Source organism: Myotis davidii, unplaced genomic scaffold (assembly GCF_000327345.1).
Source record: "Myotis davidii unplaced genomic scaffold, ASM32734v1 scaffold408, whole genome shotgun sequence".
Lineage (NCBI taxonomy): Eukaryota > Metazoa > Chordata > Mammalia > Chiroptera > Vespertilionidae > Myotis > Myotis davidii.
In genome coordinates, this window is record NW_006299389.1 from 678,406 (window position 1) to 698,004 (window position 19,599).

Consider the following 19,599-nt stretch of genomic DNA (forward strand, 5'->3'; position numbering starts at 1 on the left):
ACTCAAAGATGAATGTAAAGTAATTTTATTCAACCACAAGAAACAAAGCCAGTAGCAATACTGGTTAGTATTGCTATGGATGCACATGTATATGTATGAGTGTGTACATGGCTGGTCAAATTCTGAAGCGCTGAACATTGATTTCCAGAGGGGTTCCCATTCTCTAGCGCTAATAACTGACACCCCAAAATGTAGGACTTGAAACCAACAGTGACAGCCTCTTTCTGCTCACATCTTCAGTTTGGGGTAAAGATATTGCTACGACAAAAGTCTTCTATTTTGCTGCCTGTGGATTCTTCTAAGCTTTTTATGGTTTCCCATCTTACATTTAAGTCCTTTATCCATTTTGAGTTTATTTTTGTGTATGGTATAAGTTGGTGGTCTAGTTTCATTTTTTTGCATGTATCTATCCAATTTCCCCAACACCATTTTTTAAAGAGATTGTCTTGACTCCATTGTATGTTCTTGCCTCCTTAGTCAAATCTCAAATCTCATTTTCTACAGAAAACTACTGCTACTTTTTTGTCAATTGACCTTTCACAGCAGGTGAGGGAGGCAACCAATTGTTGTGTCTCTCTCACATCAACGTCTCTCTTCTCTCTAGCACTCTCTCTCTGTTCCTTCACCCTAGAACCATAAAACTCAGTCTCTTTTTGTCTTTCTCTGCTACTCCCAACTCTGGGTGTGCTGGGTATGTGGACCCGGGGCTGGCACAGGACTGGGGCTGGCACAGAGGTCACTGCTGGAGGACCTTTGTGGCTTAGGTGCTGTAGCCTCTTGCAAAGCCTTGAGCATGATGCTCTGACCTTCTGGCACCTTCTGTGAGGCCCCTTTATTGTGTGCTGGACATTTGTCTGTAGCAAATTAAACCAATATTACTATTTCTAGTAAAGGCCTGCTTCTTCATCCATGATCTAGAGCAGGGGTCCTGCGGGCCACATGCAAATACAAATATTGTATGTGTTCCCATTTTGGTTTTTTTACTTCAAAATAAGATATGTGCAGTATGCATAGGAATTTTTTCATAGTTTTTTTTAAACTATAGTTCGGCCCTCCAACGGTCTGAAGGACAGTGAACTGGCCCCCTGTTTAAAAGTTTGAGGACCCCTGAACCAGAGTAAGAGTGAAGTCATTCTGATTTGTATTTGCTTGGTGTCTGAGCTTTGTTGCAGGTTTAGTTTGATTGTGTCTACTCTGGTTTCAGATGTTTTGAGGGTGGTATCAGGGCTTTGCGCTTAGCAGTGTCTGTTCTCTGACTGTGGAGATTCCAGCGCCTATCTGCCTTGCTCGGCTGAGTTGGCGGCTTTTCGAGCCGTGGAAGACCTCTCCCTGCTTTAGAGCCTAGTTGCCAGATTTGGGTTCCTGGGGAGTTTTCTTTTCTCTCCAGTTCTGCATCTTATTTTTTGCACCTCAAGGGCATTATTAGTGACAGATCCATATTTTGTTCCTTGTGTTAACCAAAGAAGAGGTTTGGGCTGTAATAAAGAACCAAAAAGGTTGCAACCTGGGAGGGACAGATTCAAGTAGCAACATATGCTCCAAAGAGAACAAAGGAAGGCATAATTTTATAGAAGTGAAATTTACAAGTGTGGTTCCTATTTTGGTCCTTCATGCAAATGAAAGATTCTGTCAAAGTTAGCAGGCATTGGTTAGTTCCAGTACGGTTAAATACCCACAGGTCTTCTCCCATTCTCAATTGTGAGCTTCCTAGGGCAGGCACAGTCTCTTATTGATTTTGGCACTCTACTTTTTTAAAAAAATATATATTTTATTGATTTTTTTACAGAGAGGAAGGGAGAGAGATAGAGAGTTAGAAACATCAATGAGAGAAAAACATCGATCAGCTGCCTCTTACACAAATCCTACTGGGGATGTGCCCGCAACCCAGGTACATGCCCTTGACCGGAATCGAACCTGGGACCTTTCAGTCCGCAGGCCGACGCTCTATCCACTGAGCCAAAAACGGTTTCGGCTTGGCACTCTACTTTGATATCCCGTGCCTTGCCTTGTACCTGGAGGCTGACGATGGTGGGGACAAAGAGCTTGGACATGTGGTCAGGCAGACCTGAGCTTGAATCCCAATTGCTACCTTTGCTGACTGGTTAGGGGTTGGAAAACTATGGGTCATAGAAACCACAGGGGAAAACTGTCTCAGACATGATCAATATGTTGAATGCTGTTAAGATGTCAGGCAAACCAAGGACTTGCAATGATCTGTTAGATTTTGTGACATGGGGGTCACTGGTGATCACAGAAAGAGTGAGTTTCACAGTCTAGTAAGCGGGAGTCTCCTCTACTCCACTGAAAATCTTAAGTCTACCTGTTATTCTACTTTAGGGGACTTTTCCTCCTGTTATATTAGCGCTCTGCAACATGTGTACCTGCTAATGATCCTAATCAGGTGCTTAAAGCAGCTTCCATGCTGCTTTGCTGTATTTAACTCTGCTAACTTGTCCCTTTAGGCATCTTCTCAGTACTAGTTTCATTAATCAGACATCTAATTCTCTGAGTGTCTGAGCTTCTTGCAGTCCACAGCTCTCCTTTGCTGCATTCTCACTTTGATACTATCTTTTTATATGTTATTTTGATCTCGTGTTTTGTTTTCATTTTCATTCTCCCCCCAACCTGGGGAAAGCATCTTAAATTAATGGCAAAAAAAAATAAAATAAAGTTAGTAATGGTATATGAAATTATTATGGAATAATTTGTATATTTTAAATAATTTGAATTACTGCAATTCTCCTTTTTAATATTTGGATTTTGAGATATTTCTTTCATTGTGGGCTGCGTCAAAGCAAGTTCTTTCAAAGGCTTTGTGATGTGAATAGAGAAATTTTCCATTGAGTTATCTCCTTGAGCTGGGTTTATTATGGATTCAAATGTATGTACACAGAGCAGTTTTTGTTACTCAGAACTATTGATAATCACCTAGAAAATTTCAAATAGATGTGCAGAGATGTTCCAGACACATAAAACCATTGAATGTCTCCGGTTGTTTGCCTTTTTTTGCTGCCTATTAAAAGTTATACAGATATGTTATTCTCCTCAGTTGTTTGTTATTGTTCTCCTCAGAAAAATAAAAGCAATGGAGTCTGACACTCCGTTGTTAATAGTTGTTATGTTAGAGTCCTTTTAAAGCTAGGCAGATCTGGTTTTTTTTCTTAACCTCTCAGGGCAGGGCTAGCATCCCAGCCAAAGACTTAGGTGAATAAAGGTGATGTGGCCCAGCAAGAGACGCCTGGGGAGGGAGTAGATGGGACCAGAGGCCTAGCTAACTGCAACAGACTGACAGATCTCCGAGGAAAAGAGGGTGGTGAGGACTGGAAGAGATCTACCAAGAATATATACACAGGGGGGAAATTGGAGACATTCGTAATAGTATCAACAATAAAAAATACACGTATTTTTAAAAATTTTAAATAATGAAGCCCAGCTGGTGTGTCTCAATGGTTGAACATTGACTTATGAAACCGGAACTCATGGTTCTTTTCCTAGTCAGGACGCATTCATGGGTTGCAGGCTCAATTCCCAGTGTGGGGATGGAGTCGTGCAGGAGGCAGTTAATCAGTGATTCTCTCTCATCATTGATGTTTTTATCTCTCCCTCTTCCTTTGACTCCTTAAAATCAATGAAAATAAATTCAATAATGTATATACATATATGCATGCCCATGGACATAGACAATAATGTGGTGAGGGCCTAGAAGAGGTGGGGGCAGGTGAGAGGGAGGATAAAGGTAAGGGGTATGGGGGAAATTTGGGAACATAAAAATAAATAAATAAAAATAAAGCTAGGCAGATCTGTTAAAATTACTTACAGATCACCTTGGAGAACAGATAAAGAAATTTTATACATACAGATTAAAGAAAAAAGAACAAAATAGCCTGTAACTGTTTTTAATTGAATTTATTGGGGTGACATTGGTTAATATAACCATACAGGTTTCAAGTTGTACACCTCAATAAAACATCTGCACACTGCATTGTTTGCTCATCTACCAAAGCCTATAACTATTTTTAAAAACTCTATTAATGCAGTAAATTGGGAGGACAAGCTTGAAGTTGAAAATAAAAAGAGTTACTTAAGTATTTAATAACAAGTTCTAGGTCAACAAAAGGCATTGCATTGCTTTCTGGCCCTACTTACACATGGATTTTCCCCTAAGATTATAATAAGAAATGATGACTATAGTGTGTATTTATAGTAAAGGGAGTCATCTTGGAGTGAAAATGTCCATTCAATCTAAGACACATAAAAATGCCAAAAAAATAAACTTATGTGGGCAAAGGAAAACATTTTTATGGCCCTGTCTTCTGGGGTAGGAAGCCTGGGTTTATCAGAACAATCTTTCCAATACCATTTGCTCACAGAAAGACCAAAATGATAATTTTATGATCTCTAGTTGATTCTCAGCTTCCTTTAATAGGCATCTCTTTCGTGCTTCTTCAACACTGCAGTTTCTGTAATAGGCCCTTTTCACTACTCTAGCCACATCTTTTACAAAGTGCTTCCTGCTTCTCCTTACATTGGAATGAAGTATGCCAGTTCTGTTTTTTGGCCATCTGGTTCACAGTTTACAAGAACCCAGTCATGGTCTCTTCTAGAATTGTAGTTCGTACCTCTCCAGGTACCAAGTTCTCTGTGCCACTGCTTTCCTGCACAGGTGGCAGCTGAACATGGTACCAGCATAATGATGGTTTCTTCTAGATATGTATGTGAGGACATTTTAGGTTACATCCTCAGTTTCTCACCTCTCTGTTGCTTTTCCCTTTTCAAACTGCTCCGAGATAGGCCTTAATAAAATTCCCAATGATTCTAATTTTAAAATAAAAAATGAAAACTTATGGGAACATTTAGTTAACTAGTAATTTATTATATAGGTTTGATAATTGTGTGGCATTTTTTTTCTCCTCTAGGAGTGCTGTCTCTGCAATTTGAGAGGGGGTGCTCTTAAGGAAACTAAGGACAATAAGTAAGTAATACGTTCCATGTGTTGAATTTCATTGTTTTCTTCTCCTCTCTGGAATGGTTGAGCCTCTGGGTGGCAGTTTGCTTTACCTGTCATTATTAGACACACTATTCCAAGGCTTGTGCTTTCCAGATCTGAGGTTGGGACTCTGTGCAGAGACCTTTACTGAGACCGCATTCACCTTTGCTGACAAAGGTGTTCCAACTCTTGTTTTTGTTCTGTCTTTGTCACCATGCAGAATAACCCCTTTGTACTAACAGAGTCTTTTAAATGAAGGCAGCCCGTATCAGTCTAGGTGCTGTTGGAATCGTAGCATTTAATATGATGAATCCTATTTGTTCAATAAAAACAGTCTGGCAGAAAACAGTGAAATCTGTTATCTTCACATAAATAAAATCAATTATAGTCATAACATTAAAGTGAAACCATTTCTTTTTAACACCAGCAAATTAACAAGAAAGTATATGTACTACAATAGAAATACAGAGAGAAACATTGATTTTAACACTTAGAGGGGACAGTTGGAGAATATGAAGTCTTATGTGAACATAAATGAAAGGTAATCTGGATTTTATGGTGATTCTTGAAATATATTTTTGTATGAATTTTATTTTCATGACCTGAATTTACTATTTAAAATGGGGAAAAGTATTTATAGAACGCTTTAGAAATCGAAATATGTAGACATAGTTTAGGCAGAGGTTTTAAGCTGGCACTTGAGGGACAGATTCAGCCCCAAGATATGTTTTAGTTGACTGATACACATTTTATACATTTGATCCAAAATTTAAAAGTTGAGAGACTTTTATAATAAAATATAAGTTTTCGTCTTTACTTGAAAAAATGATTGTGCCTCTCTATTTGGCCATAACAAGTTGGGATGAGAACCTAGTCTAAATGGGCATGGGTTCCCCAAGTTCCCATGATTTAACCTGTACACTCTTTACGTCCTGCAAGGTCCCACCGGCACTGGACTTGGGGCCCTGGGTGTAATGTAATGATGGAGTTTGCATAATTGTGTGCATGTGCACATGTTTCTGATTGCTTATAAGGAAGAATAAAGATGAGTCTATGAAACTGTATTTTCGCTTAATTTGGGATCTTCATCTTTCACAATTAATGTGATAGGCACTTTGCAAAAAAGTAATGACTAGTTCTAGGATGTTGTACAAGTCATACACACTATGAGATGATTTAGGTGGCTCCTGTGTAAAGACAGAAATGCTAAGAACTTCTTTTCCTACTCTTGGGCTAGGACAAAAAGAAATAGTGTTTGCTGTGGAACTATAGTACTTATCTAGACATGGAAGAGTGTACCCTGATGGGGTTGACACTTGTCTTCTCCTCCTGTGGTTTTTAAAGGCAGCATGGAATCTTGTGTTGTTTGAGTGAAATAAATATGGTTTGATTTACAAATAGGTTGATGAATTGATAATTCTTTCAAGAACTTTTTAAACCTCAAGAGGCTTTTTGTGGGGGACATAATATTGATGAAAAACTTAATGATGTTATTGGGGATGTTATCATTTTCTGGAGTAATTCAGAATTTGAAAGGAGGTGCTATATTTTAAGTAGGAAACAAGGGAACAAGCTAATTTCATTTCTTCTTGTCTCTAATAGGTTCCTTTGATTATAGTGGGGTTGCAATGAGAGACAGTTTAATTAAATACTTAGTACTAGTTCTTTTAGAAAACTTGTGGTTTATTTAGGTTTGCTTTATGGCTTTTGTATTATGTAAAAAGATTATGTACTGTAATCAGTTCATAACTTCTATTATTTGAATTAATCTTTTGCCACATATTAATTAGCTAACAATATATTAAACACCTGTATTGCAGTATCAAATGAAACAGCAAACCTACATTTCAGTATTTTGCAGGTCAAGCATAGAAAACCACACGTATATTGATAGGATTGAATCTTTGGTCTTTACCTAGTTTTTCAAGTCACAGTGGTGGGCAGGTGTGCTACTGAATCCATCCAGGTATTATCTAATAGATTTATAATTCAAAGAGTAATCTATTTGTGATGGATTCAGGCTCTTGGCTTTCTTTCTTATCTGTGTATTTCCCCTCTGTGAGAACTGCATTGCCTGGTTGAAGTATGAGGTATATAAGCTTAGGGAACTTGTGTTTATGTTTAATGTCTCCTTTTCTGTAGGTGGGCCCATGTCATGTGTGCCGTCGCGGTCCCAGAAGTTCGATTCACTAATGTCCCAGAAAGGACACAGATAGATGTAGGCAGAATACCTTTACAGAGGTTAAAATTGGTGAGTGGCAAAGCTTCTTTTTTACCTCAAAAATTAGAATTAATTTCAAGTTCTGAATATTTTTATTAATGCACACATTTCCAAGGTGATTTCTCTCTTAGCTTCATTTTATTGTTCTACCCTTTCTTTCCTTTAGGCTAAATTTACTTATCTGTACATATACTTTTCCTGTTATATTGTAAGTATGCTTATAACCTTCTTCAAATTCTGTTTGAAATAAGGCAAAGGAATACATTTCCTGGGTTAATGTGAATTTTCAGACTATAGGCGATCTGGTGAGGTTTGTTTGTAACAGACCTGAACTACTGTTTCTGTGTACATTGATTAGAGTTTCTGTTCTCTCTTGCCTCTTTTTGGTTGGTCTTAGCAAAATGCATCTAACCTGATTTCATCATCTCTTCACCAAGAGACTTGTAGAGAAATACAAATTATTACTATTACCCAGGGATTTCCTCACTTACTAATAAGACACAAGTCATTTAATGTGTCAAACTCCCAGGCTGATTTCCTTCTGACCTGTTTAGAAACTTTCATAAAAATCTTTCCAGTGGTTCTCTTTGTTCAGAGTATGTTTTATTGAAAAGATAGGCCGTTAATGTCTTTAACATTGAAGTAACCTTGGAGTTCTATTCAATTGGTAGCCAGAAGATCATTAGGATAGGTCCTTATAATTCTTATTTAATGAGAATTTTCCCTAAAGTTAAATTGCATGACCTTAAAATGTGGAAGCGTATCTTACACACAGACTTAAATCCCTAGAACAGTGGTTCTCAACCTTCTGGCCCTTTAAACAGTTCCTCATGTTGTGACCCAACCATAAAATTATTTTCGTTGCTACTTCATAACTGTAATGTTCTACTGTTATGAATCGTAATGTAAATATCTGATATGCAGGATGGTCTTAGGTGACCCCTGTGAAAGGGTCGTTTGACCGCCAAAGGGGTCGCGACCCACAGGTTGAGAACTGCTGCCCTAGAACGTCTTCAGTTCTTGTTATTTTTAACTTGAGGCACTTTCACTTGAGACTGTCTCGGGCACTATAGCTGTAGCGCTTGTTCTACCTGACTGTTACTTGTTTTGTTCATTACCATTCTTTCCCCAACAGGGACCGGGGTGTACTGTCTCTATCTTAGGTACTTGGAATCTAATCTGTTGTCACCGCCCCATGGAAGGAAAAGCGAACACTTACTTCTCATTATAGCGCTATCTAGGATTTCACATTGCTAGGAAACAGAGGCCCTTTGTAGAACTGGTGAGCAGATGTGAGCGGTGGGAATAGGATGCTCAGGGTTATAAATGAGATGGAAATGAATGGGTCATTAAAAGGCCCTTTAAAATTCAATTCTTTGGCTCCTGGACTTCCATAGGAAAGCTTGAAATCTTATATCTTGGTCACCAATTTTAAAAATCACCAATAAGAAAGGAAAAAAGAGATCTGCTTTCAGGCAGGTTATTAAAAAAATGTTGAATTCATATGCCAAATTTTTTTTAATATTTAATGTAACAAACACAAATATCTTACATTTTACTTTTTTATGATTTACAAGTAATATGTATTTTCAAAAATTTAAACACTTCATTGAAAGATGACTTCTGTTCCCCAGGTTAATGCCCCTCGGAATGATTAGTCACAATTCTTGAAGCTGGACCTTCATTTTGCTTCTGTTGTCCATGAGTATTTTCTTAATGGTGTATTGTTATCCATACCAGTCCCACATGGGTTTTAAGGAAACAGCAGGAGGGACAGCACGACCATTTCAATGCCATTGAGGAAGCTGTGTCTAGAATACTGGAATCTGATGATTGCATGGGAAGGTGGCAACACTTACTATTTTCTTCACAATGCCGTGCCTAATTTTGATTGTGTATATCACATACTCCTTATACTTTCCATCCTTAAACAATTGATACCTTTACAACAGTATGTCTTGAGTGAATTTAAGATTTAAAATCACCTAATGTCTGTTATAAAGCTGATTATTGACATACAGATATCCATGAAACAATTTGGGTGAAAATAGCAGGCGATATATCAGATTTTCCCCCATTTTTTAATGTATTTTTATATGCATAGAGAGTGTCTTCATATATTTATTGGTATGCTCACACTGGTTACCTTAAATGGGAAATTTCAAGGAGAAACTTCATTTTGTGGAGGAGGGCGGGGGGTGGGAATCACTCAAAAGTGCTGTAATTGTTTGCAAGGGGGCAATGGTCAGAAGTCTGGATAACTTTTTCACCAAGAACCCTCATCACAGAACCATCACCTGCGACCCTCCTATAGTGCTGTCTGTGCCCTGATCTTACCCAGTGTCTGGGGTGATTGGACCCTGACAGGCTGGCCTTGAACAACAAAATTTACAGATGATCATGTGTGTGGGGTGGAGTGTACCTTCCCAGAGAATAGGATGCTCTGCCCTATTACAGTCAAGGATGTGCTTTCCGACATTAGCATTCTTTTGAACATTAATTTAGTGAGTGCATCACCAATCCGAAGCAGTAGTAATGTGTGGTATTTCACACAGGCCACTGTCCGTATAGGCAAATTATTTCACTATGTCTATTTAGTGAACGCATATGTGTCTGCTGGTGTCAGTTTCAGTCTTTTTCTGGGGCTACAGCCAACCCTTTTCTGGATGCTAGACTGCCCACCCACCTTCCTATTCACACGGATGGGGGATATTAAGAATGAGTTAGATGTCAGTGTCAACTTATTTCACCAAACAGTTACCTTATCTTACCAAATACTTAGTATATATTTTTTAATAAGACATTGCTCTTGTCTGCTAGCATCTTATAGTGTAGATTAGGCTTTCTCAGCTGGCTCTGTTGACCTTTTAGAAAAGTTACTTCTTTGCTGTGGGTGACTGTCATGTGCATGGCAGACGGCAGCATCCTTGAACAGGCCGACAGTGCCACATATACCCCTGGGAGGCACGTATCCCCATCTGAGAATCCACTGGTCTACAGAGAAGACATAAACATACAGAGAAAATTTTCATTTTTAGACACGGACTATCTTGATTGAAAGAAGTAAGTTGGAGACTGAGAGAACAGAAATTCTTAATTGCTTTTAAAATCATCCTAGAGATCTTTTTTTGCCAATTATTCAGATTTCTTATTTGTCAATAAATTAATAGAATTTGACAACATATGTGTATATTTACTACTGTATTAGTTATATAATCTGATTTAGTTTTTTAACATCTGTTTTTATAGAGATTGAACAACTTTGAAAAATAATCAAGTTTCATAAATATTAAAATTCTGTGAGGTTTGTGTGCACACACCCATGCAAATGGTAGTTACTAAGTGAATATTTGTGGAATAAATAAAAGGGAGAAAATGGTTATTTATTATTTGTGCTTCTGGCTTAACATATACGGCTGGACGGTTTGATCAGATAATACCAAATGGTTTGTGCCTTTTTATGGTTTCCACTGAGAAAGCTGTGGTGGTAAACTCATGCACAGCTCTGTGCTCACTGCTCTAAGCCAAGGTATTGCTTTCCATGCTGGCATTGCAGGGTACATGTGATTAGGTTATAGAGCATCACAGTATTTCGGAGAGCCTGTGGAGCATCTTTGCAGCATTTGCCCTGTTGTCTGTGAGTCCTGATCTTGGAACCTCTCTGATGATCTGGGTATTGAAAACAAGTGACCTGATGAAGGTAGAACAAATTGCTCATCCATGAAGCAGCAAGGGGGCTCTGAGCCTCTCTCCACTGCCCACTAGGTGGTGCTGGTGTACCATACTATCCCCTTGCCCTTAAATCACCTCTCCTAGCAAGTTGCCTGCACTTGCAGAGGTGTGTGTGTCTAACCCAAGGGATAGCAGCAGGGTAGGGAAGGTGCAGCTTGCTGTGCATTCAAAGTGATGAATTCCAGAGGGCAAGTTTTTAGTTCACTTTTTCATTTAGTCATTTGAAAAGAGCTGCTTTCCCTTGGGGTAAGTTAGTGTTTACTATATAAATACTAAACAACACTAGTAAAAACCAGTAACTGCAAGAGGCCAACATGAGTGTTAAATGTCTTCTGATATATGAAAGCTACATATTTAAAATAAATGCTCATTATTATTAGCAATCTTTCTAGATTGTGGAATACTGGTATTTACACAGAAGTCTTTGAATATTTTGGTAGTACTGTTGTTAGCCTTTTATTTATTCACTAGAGGCCCGGTGCACAAAAATTTGTGCACTCGGGGCGGGGGGGGGTCCCTCAGCCCGGCCTGTGCCCCCTCGGAGGATGACCACCTGGTGGCTTAGGCCTGCTCCCTGGGGGGGATCGGGCCCAAGCTGGCAATCAGACATCCCTCTGGCAGCCCGGCAGCCCCACGGGGATGTCCACTTACCAGCAGAAAGCAGGCCTAAGCTGCAGTCGGACATCCTTAGCGCTGCAGAGGAGGTGGGAGAGGCTCCTACCACCACCGCTGTGCTGGCAGCCATCAGCCTGGCTTGTGGCTGAGCAGAGCTCCCCCTGTTTGCTACTGAAGCTCCCAGCCTTTCCTTTTTTTTTTATTTATTCCAGCTTTGTGGCAATGGTGACTGGAAACAGGTATCTGGGGTTTATTTACCTTCTATATTCTTCCATTGCAGGGGCAAGCAAGCCTCCTTGCTTGCTCCAGCTCCATGGCCACAGCCTGCTGCAAGCAGGTATCTGGGGTTTATTTCCCTTCTATATTCTTCCATTGCAGGGGCAAGCAAGCCTCCTTGCTTGCTCCAGCTCCATGGCCACAGTCTGCTGAAAGCAGGTATCTGGGGTTTATTTACCTTCTATAATTGAAACTTTGTTGCTTTGAGTGTAGCTCAGAGCTGGGCTGCGGCAGTCGGGGAACCTTGGCTTCCTCCACCATTGGAGCAAGCAAGCCTCCTGCTCGCTCCAGCTCTGTGGCTGCCGGCTGCCATCTTTGTTGGCAGTTAATTTGCATATAGTCGCTCTAATTGGCTGGTGAGCGTGGTGATTAGCCAATGGGGGGCGTAGCGAAGGTATGGTCAATTTGCATGTTTGTCTTTTATTAGGTAAGATAAGGTCAACATGTAGCTTTTGAAATAGCCCTCTGTACCATTATTTGTGTAGGAATATTTTTGTTGAGGGTGTAAGAAAGGATTTGTTAGCTTTAGCAGATTTTTGCTCTTGCTTAATAAAGACCATTAGGAAAGAAGAGACAGGAAATGCAAAACAAGAGTTCCAGTGCTCTTCAGTGGGTTATATTGACCCTAAAATAGTGTGTGCTTGAAGAAGAACCTTTATCTCGGATGGCCACCTTGTTTGGTAATATCATAGCTGTGGCCTCTACTCATCAGGTAATTAAATGGACAGCAATGATGAGACTAGACTTATTTTCAAGTCACTGTATTTTATTTTATTTACATTGATGACCACTTGAAATACTTTGATAAAATTTATTATTTTTAAAAACCAACATAATTTTAGTGCAAAGATATATTTGGCTATAATGGTCTTTACCTAATTAGTCGTTTTTCCTTTTTATCTTTAAAAATATTTAGCTTTTACGAAGAATAATTATCTCAGGGATTATTAAAGTAATTGCTGCCTCATCTGAAAAATGCTACAGGTTGCTATCTAAAAGCATCAAGTTATTAAGCAGAGCCTTCCTTTTATAGGAAAGAAATGGCTGAAAGTTATCTGAATAGGCTATATCCAAAGTCATATTTGAAAGGGAAAACCATTTTCTCTGTCAGCTTAATTAATGCAGATTCTAGATTACTTAGTATTTTTCTTACTCACTTAGCATGAATTCCTTTGCTTCTAACTGATTTTTCAACGTAGGAAGAGTTATCCATGTGACAAGTCTTGTCTTTCCCAGCCCCTTCCCATGTGCTTCAGTACTGTCTCCGCATGCACAGAGAGCATCAGCGCCTGGGCCCCTGGCAGGATGGTGAGGACACCCCCCACTCTGCATTTGATGGTGTGTGTGCTCAGGGATCGCCAGGGAAGGTTTGTGAGGAGTCACAGAAGCTTGGTGTGCCTGAGGACAAAAAGAAAGCAATTGCCCCCACATGATGTAGATTTTAGAATTTATGCAATCATTTCCTTTTCTTGTGTCCTTCTGTCTTGGTTGCCCATGGTCATAACTGAATCTCTGGAACAGGAACAGAATTGTGCAAAGATGAGAACACACACACAAAAATAGAGAGATATAAAACACCCAGGAAGTTAGAATGTATCTTTTTGATTTTCACAGAAGATAGCAGTATCAGCTGTTGGAAAGGTCTCCAGTATCATGTGGTCTTTTAGGAGCAGGTCACAAAAAATCTTTCGATTTGATTATAAAATTTAAGGGAAGAACATTAAAAAAAATCAACGAGAGGTGTAAAACAGCATAAAGTTTTGGTATTTGTTACATACTTACCATGAATATCTATTACATACATTGATTGTTTTATGAAGATTAAATTAATCAAAGACCTGTGGAATTTATGTAAGTAGAACAGTAAGACAAGTTTGTGGATTCTAAGAAATCTTAGAAAATTACAGCAGCCCTAAAGGCAACCATTAGTTTTAAGCATTCTTCCTGTTTGGAGGGAAAATTCTCAAATAGAAGTGTTATAGGCACATTTAAATATTAAATTGCATGTATCAAAGCAAATGATGTCTATCTCTATTGTGGACATTGCATACAAAACTTGGTAGTGTTCATTGACCACACATCCCCCTCAGTGGCATAGCACCATGCCTTGGTGTCTATGTCTGTAGACATTCCTAGGATTTTTACATTTGAAATCCTATTTCTGCAGCCAAATAGAGGGAGAAATGAATTTTGGAGTAGCTGAAGTTGCCCTCAGGCATTCGATGACCTCCATCCAATTTGTATTTGACAAGTGAACCAGGCACAAGTGTTCTCTGAGTGAAGAACATTATTTTGAAAAGGAATTTACACTGCAATGATGGCTGAGCTACAAGCCTTTTAGTATCTGGCTGAGACCAACTATTCTGCTTAGAAGCCTCTATACACTTTAAAATTTGTACCTGAAGTCAAATAATAGTGAACTTGAAAGCCAAAGATTATAGTTTTGAAAGGTACATCAATTCTGAAAATAGAGTGGTTTCACTGTGGTATTTCATCGGAAGTGTTGAATTGAGGTGGGGAATGCATTCGGGCTTCCCATTTCTTAGAAGAAGGAAGGCACTTGTTCTCTTGCTAACTGGCTTATGTTATCAGATGTATTGAATACTAAAAACGGAGTTACTGAGAGCGAGATGCCTCTCGTGCTGTAAGATCACTCCTATCTAGTTAACGTTACTGCAGTGTTAGAGAGCAGCTTTGTTCTCTTTGAGAGGAATCACAGTTGTATTTGACAGAGCCTCTGTTAATGCATTTCAGGAAATGTAAAGACATATTGATGATCTTTCATCACTTTAGGAGAAAAAAGTAGCATTGTAAAGGCAATAAAAAAGGTCATTATGTTCCGCATTAACTCATGTACTGATTTATTCACGTCTTCAGTGATTTTTCAAGAAAAAGAGGAATTCTAAGAGAATAATAAACATTGACAATGATGAGCAAGTTTATTGTTTAAATGAGGTTGAGGAAAAATGTGCTTTTAATAGTAAACTATTCTACTGAAGGAGTGATACTAGAAATGGCATAATTGTGGGCTGGTGTGTAGGGTCCTATTATTTAACAAGTCCAGCATAAAATGTACAGTATCATTAGGAACATTCTTCAGGACTTAAACATACACATGTCCCCAACTTTGTAAGATTTTTAAATAATTGTAGTGTAAAAAAAAAAAGTACATTAGTAGCAGTATAGTTCTTAACTGTCAGAATGATTTGCTTCAGGGAGTAGATCCTATTGCAAGCTGTCAAATTTGTATATTGCTGTAATGCCAAACCATAAAATCTTTTGAGTAAAATGGAAAATGTCAGATGGGCATGACTACAAATAATATACTTTCTGAATGCTGTAGATATCTATAGGAGAAAATGTGTAAATGTATGAAATGTTATTTTCTTACTATGGATTTTTCTTTTATCTGCTGAAAGAAGACTGGGAGGCAAAAGGAAATTGATTGGAACCTTTACATTTTTAGTTTTGAACTTATTCCCCCCCCCCCAGACTAATTTTAAAAACATTATTAGACAGATAAGTAGAACTTCAGATAATTTATTATTAGAGTATTGTGAGCGAGTAATCTTATTTTTAGCTTGCACTGCTGAATGGTCTATTTTTTTCTGATCTTGTCTGTGTGAGGAGTGATTACTGATGGATTTTTTAATTGAATGAGTGAGTTGGGGTCAGGGTTTCAGAGATGGGGTCACCCCTTTCACTCTAGCATTGACTGGGTCAGTGCCAACAAGCACATGCCAAACCAAGGCAGCTGCCAGACAGCTCTAAACAGGCACCAGGGTTTTGCTTGATCAACAGTGATTGACAGCAGAGAGATTATGGTTTTTCAAAGGAGCAGTCATTATTGTAGAACAGTAGATTCATAATTATTTATTTTTATAATATTTTTAGATAAGTTAGGCTATGTATTCCCTCAGAATGTTGTTTTAAAAATCAATAAAAAACATTATAAAATGCTTTTTGTATAAAGCGAGAATCTTTCCATACTTTAATTAATTTAATATGTTATTGTGATATATTTTAGGCATAGTCCCATAAGGGAGTGATGTCGTTTTCTCACATGAGCTCATATATGTAGGTACCAGCACTGCTCTAGGCAGCCATGGCTGGGATTCATTGATTTAAAATTGAAGGCTCTCTGCATTCACCCCGATTACCCTTTGGATCTTACAGTTCTAAGCCACTGAGGTTGAGTGTGCAGGCTCAGTATGGAGATTGTTTGAGTCCTGCGTCTTCCACTTAGGCAAACCTGGCCTTGCAGATTAACCTCTCTGTGCCTCATCTGTAAAGTGGGTGGTGTGAAGATGAATGAACAAGTGAAGGGCCTGGCATGTAGTTTCATTCAAGGTTCCTCATTGCTTTCTGCTAACAATGCAACCCCTGGACCAGCGTAGATAAATATTTCTAAGGGGGTAGTAGGCTCTGGTTTCTCTCATGTATTCATTCATTCATTTGTTCAACAGATATTTATTTAGGCATTGCTTTGTGGTTAGGTGATAGATGTACTGTATTTTCACTTTGATAGATACTGCAGAATAATGGAAGCTATTGAAAATGAGACACACAATTGCAAAGCACTATGAAAAGATCTATTACAATAAAAATCCAGAATACCCTAGCCAGTTTTGCTCAGTGGATAGAGCATCAGCCTGCAAACTGAAGGGTCCCAGGTTCAATTCTGGCCAAAGGCACATGCCTGGGTTGCAGGCTCGATCCCCAGTATGGGGCATGCAGGAGGCAGCTGATACATGATTCTATCTCTCTCTTCCTCTCTGAAATCAAATATATATATATATATATATATATATAAATCCAGAACGTATTGAAGGACCTACGTAGATCTGGGATACAAGGCTGGCGGTGGAGGGGTGTGGAAAAGCTTCTTGGAAGAAGCAGTGGCTAATCATGCCCAAGCTGAGACCTGAAGGAAGAGAAGAGCTTGCGGAGGGGTCAGGAGCAGGAGCTATATGCTCAGTAGCCTGGAGGTGGGAGGGAATGGATGGTCTGGGAAATGGAATTCCAGTAGAGCTGAAACAGGAAGGGAAGAGGGAGAGGTAAGTGTGGAGAAGAGAAAGCCTCCTAACCACTGGCCTCTAGGGGCTGTGGAGCCCTTGTTAGTGTTACTGAAGAATTGAATGTTGTTTTATTTAATTTAAAATAAGCTAAATTTTAAAACTGAAGGAGCATAAACACATGAAACACAGCTATAGTTTTAATAGCCTACATTTCACATTTCTAACACCCTTGAAAATTGAAATGTACTGTTAGTGTAAATATACTACACATTCAAAGGCTTAGTATGAAAAACAATGTAAATAGTTCAGTAATAAGTTTTTATGTTGGTTATATGTCAAAATGATAATAGTTTGGATTTGTAGAGTTAAATAGGATATATTTTAAAAATTAATTTTACCCTGGGGACTCTTCCCCTCCCCACGGGGGAGTCTGTACTTGTTCTTCAATAAATCTCCACCTTTGCTAAAATAAAAATAAAAATAAATTAATTAATTAATTTACCCTTTTTTATTGTGGTAAAATATTATTTAAACATTTTCATTCTGTTCATTTTTAGGTGTATAGTTCAGTGGCACTAAGTACATTCACAGCTTTCTCCATGGCTTGTCTGAGCCACCTGCCTCTGATCAGTTCAATTCTCTCTATCCCTGGATTCACACACAAATCACTTCCACATGATTATTGAAACTGCCCTCTCTTCCTCCAGTCCTGCTCTCTTGAATCTCCAGAAGATCTGTCTCCAGAACCTTCTCATGTTTCTAAACTGAAAGTCTGTATTTCCCCATTCTCTCCTCTCTCACTTGTTTTTAATGTGGCTCCTAAAAATTTAAAAATTGTACATGTGGCTCACATTGTATTTTCTGTAGAGTGCTAGTTTATAGGATTTGTACTTACCCCAAACACACCAGAGAACCTTTAATGCCTGTGAGGAAGTAGACTAGGACGATGAGAGGGTGGCTCAGACTAGCGGTGTGGAAGAAGCCCAGGCTGGCACATGCGGCTGGGGGAGTGGTCATGCTATGCACAGGGAAGCACATTTTGGACACACTTAACTTGAGGTCTTTGTAGTTCATCTGGGTGGCTCAGGAGAAAGATGTGCAAGAACATTACTCTCGTGGGAGTGCAGCTATTTCACAGCTTGATCCTAGGTTGTTAGGTCAGGAGGCCTGTGATGGTCAGTAATTCAGGGCAGGGAACAATTGCGCTTTGCCTGGATGTGAATTTGGTTTGTGAAAATATTTTATCTGCTGCTCCGTGCTCTTTTTTAAGTGTAATGATCAGGTAGAAGAGTGTCAGCTCTGCGAGTTTCATTTATGCTTTCTCTTAGAGCCAAGAAATGAAATACATTGATAATGAAAACAAAACCTGTAGAAATGAAATAGATTAATTTGCAAAAAGTTTAGCAAGAAGGAAAAGTTCAGTGTTCTCATGAAAGATAAATGTGTCCTGGATACCAATAAAAACATAGCCTACAGCGGGATAGCATTGCCAAGGTGTGTGGCCACATAGGAAAGGGGATTTGCAGTAAGAATCACACAGGATTGTACAAACCTATGAAAAAGTATTCACTTCAAATTGCTTTTAGTTTTAATTTAACTTTTAAAAAATTGCTTTAACTAGTAGTTTGGAACTCAAACTGCCTTTTGGATAACATTTTAAGTTGCGGATTCTTTTCCTGTTTGGAATATAAAATTCCATCTTTAGAAACCAAATATTTTAATTTAAATAAGTGGAAAAAGTAGTCAAATAAATTGACCACTTTTTATTACGGGAATAGTGTATAAGGTTAATTAAAACTTCAAAAATTTTTTCCTAGCGCCATCTGTTACTCTTTATTGCTCTTTATTGATTTAAAAATCCATCAATGTTAAACACTTATTTTCTCTGTATAAAGCAAAAAATAGTATGAAATCTTTTCAGTAAATAGCAGATATTTTTTAGTAAAAAGAATCATGATATCCTGGCAAAAGGTATAATTTTAATAGACTAATGAGCTCTCTGACCAGAGTTGACTGAGCCTCATCTGCTTTTTACAATGATAAATTGACTGTGTCAAAATTTGCAATTTAGTCTGGTGAAATATTTTACTATGAAAGTTTAATTCTCATTTTTTATTTATGAGAGCAGTGGTAGCGTCACAGCAGCTTATAATGTGCTGGCCATTTGGTATGATTTATTTCAATGAATGTCACTTATTGATGTGTTTAGTCATTGTTGACCCACATTTAATCCTAAAAACTCTAAGTGGTGTGAAACGTAGTAAGTCAATCACCCAGTATAGTTAAACAAATAAAAAAAAAATCATGATCCACAGATCCATTCAGTTGTCTTTTCCCAGTTTTAATGATGTCATGGGTGTAGATTTGACAGCTGCTGGTTTTGGAGCAATGGAAGAATGACAGCTTTCTTTAGTATTGTAGGGATCTCCTTAGAAAAACTTCTACCACAAAGTATGTATTTGAAATGTAATATAGTCATCTTTCATTGCGTAATTTGAGGATTCCAGCTTGTCAATTTAAAGGTTTAGAGGAAAATTGTGGAATAAAAGCATTTCTCTCATGCATTTATCAATTTTTTATTCAGCAAATGTTTATGGAACTGATCACAGTGTTTGGTGCTTGGTGACAAGGGCCATTCCTCTCATGGAGTTTAGATGCTGGAAGGATTTAGATGTAGAAATTCTAAGGGTGCCATTTATTCTTTTGGTAGTTTTTGGAAGGCAAAAGGGAAGGCCTAGATGAAAGCATTC

The 19,599-nt window shown here is 38.4% G+C and overlaps 1 protein-coding gene across 4 annotated transcripts in view; it reads left to right on the forward strand.

Annotated features, from left to right (window-relative positions):
• Positions 1-19,599, forward strand: part of KDM4C (lysine (K)-specific demethylase 4C) — a 354,050-nt gene that overhangs the window by 235,248 nt on the left and 99,203 nt on the right. For all 4 annotated transcript variants that reach the window (XM_015571205.1, XM_006774842.2, XM_006774843.2 and 1 more), the window contains 2 exons: positions 4,917-4,972; positions 7,130-7,238. In XM_015571205.1, coding sequence (XP_015426691.1) covers positions 4,917-4,972; positions 7,130-7,238 — 165 coding nt within the window. The remainder of the gene's footprint in view (positions 1-4,916; positions 4,973-7,129; positions 7,239-19,599) is intronic.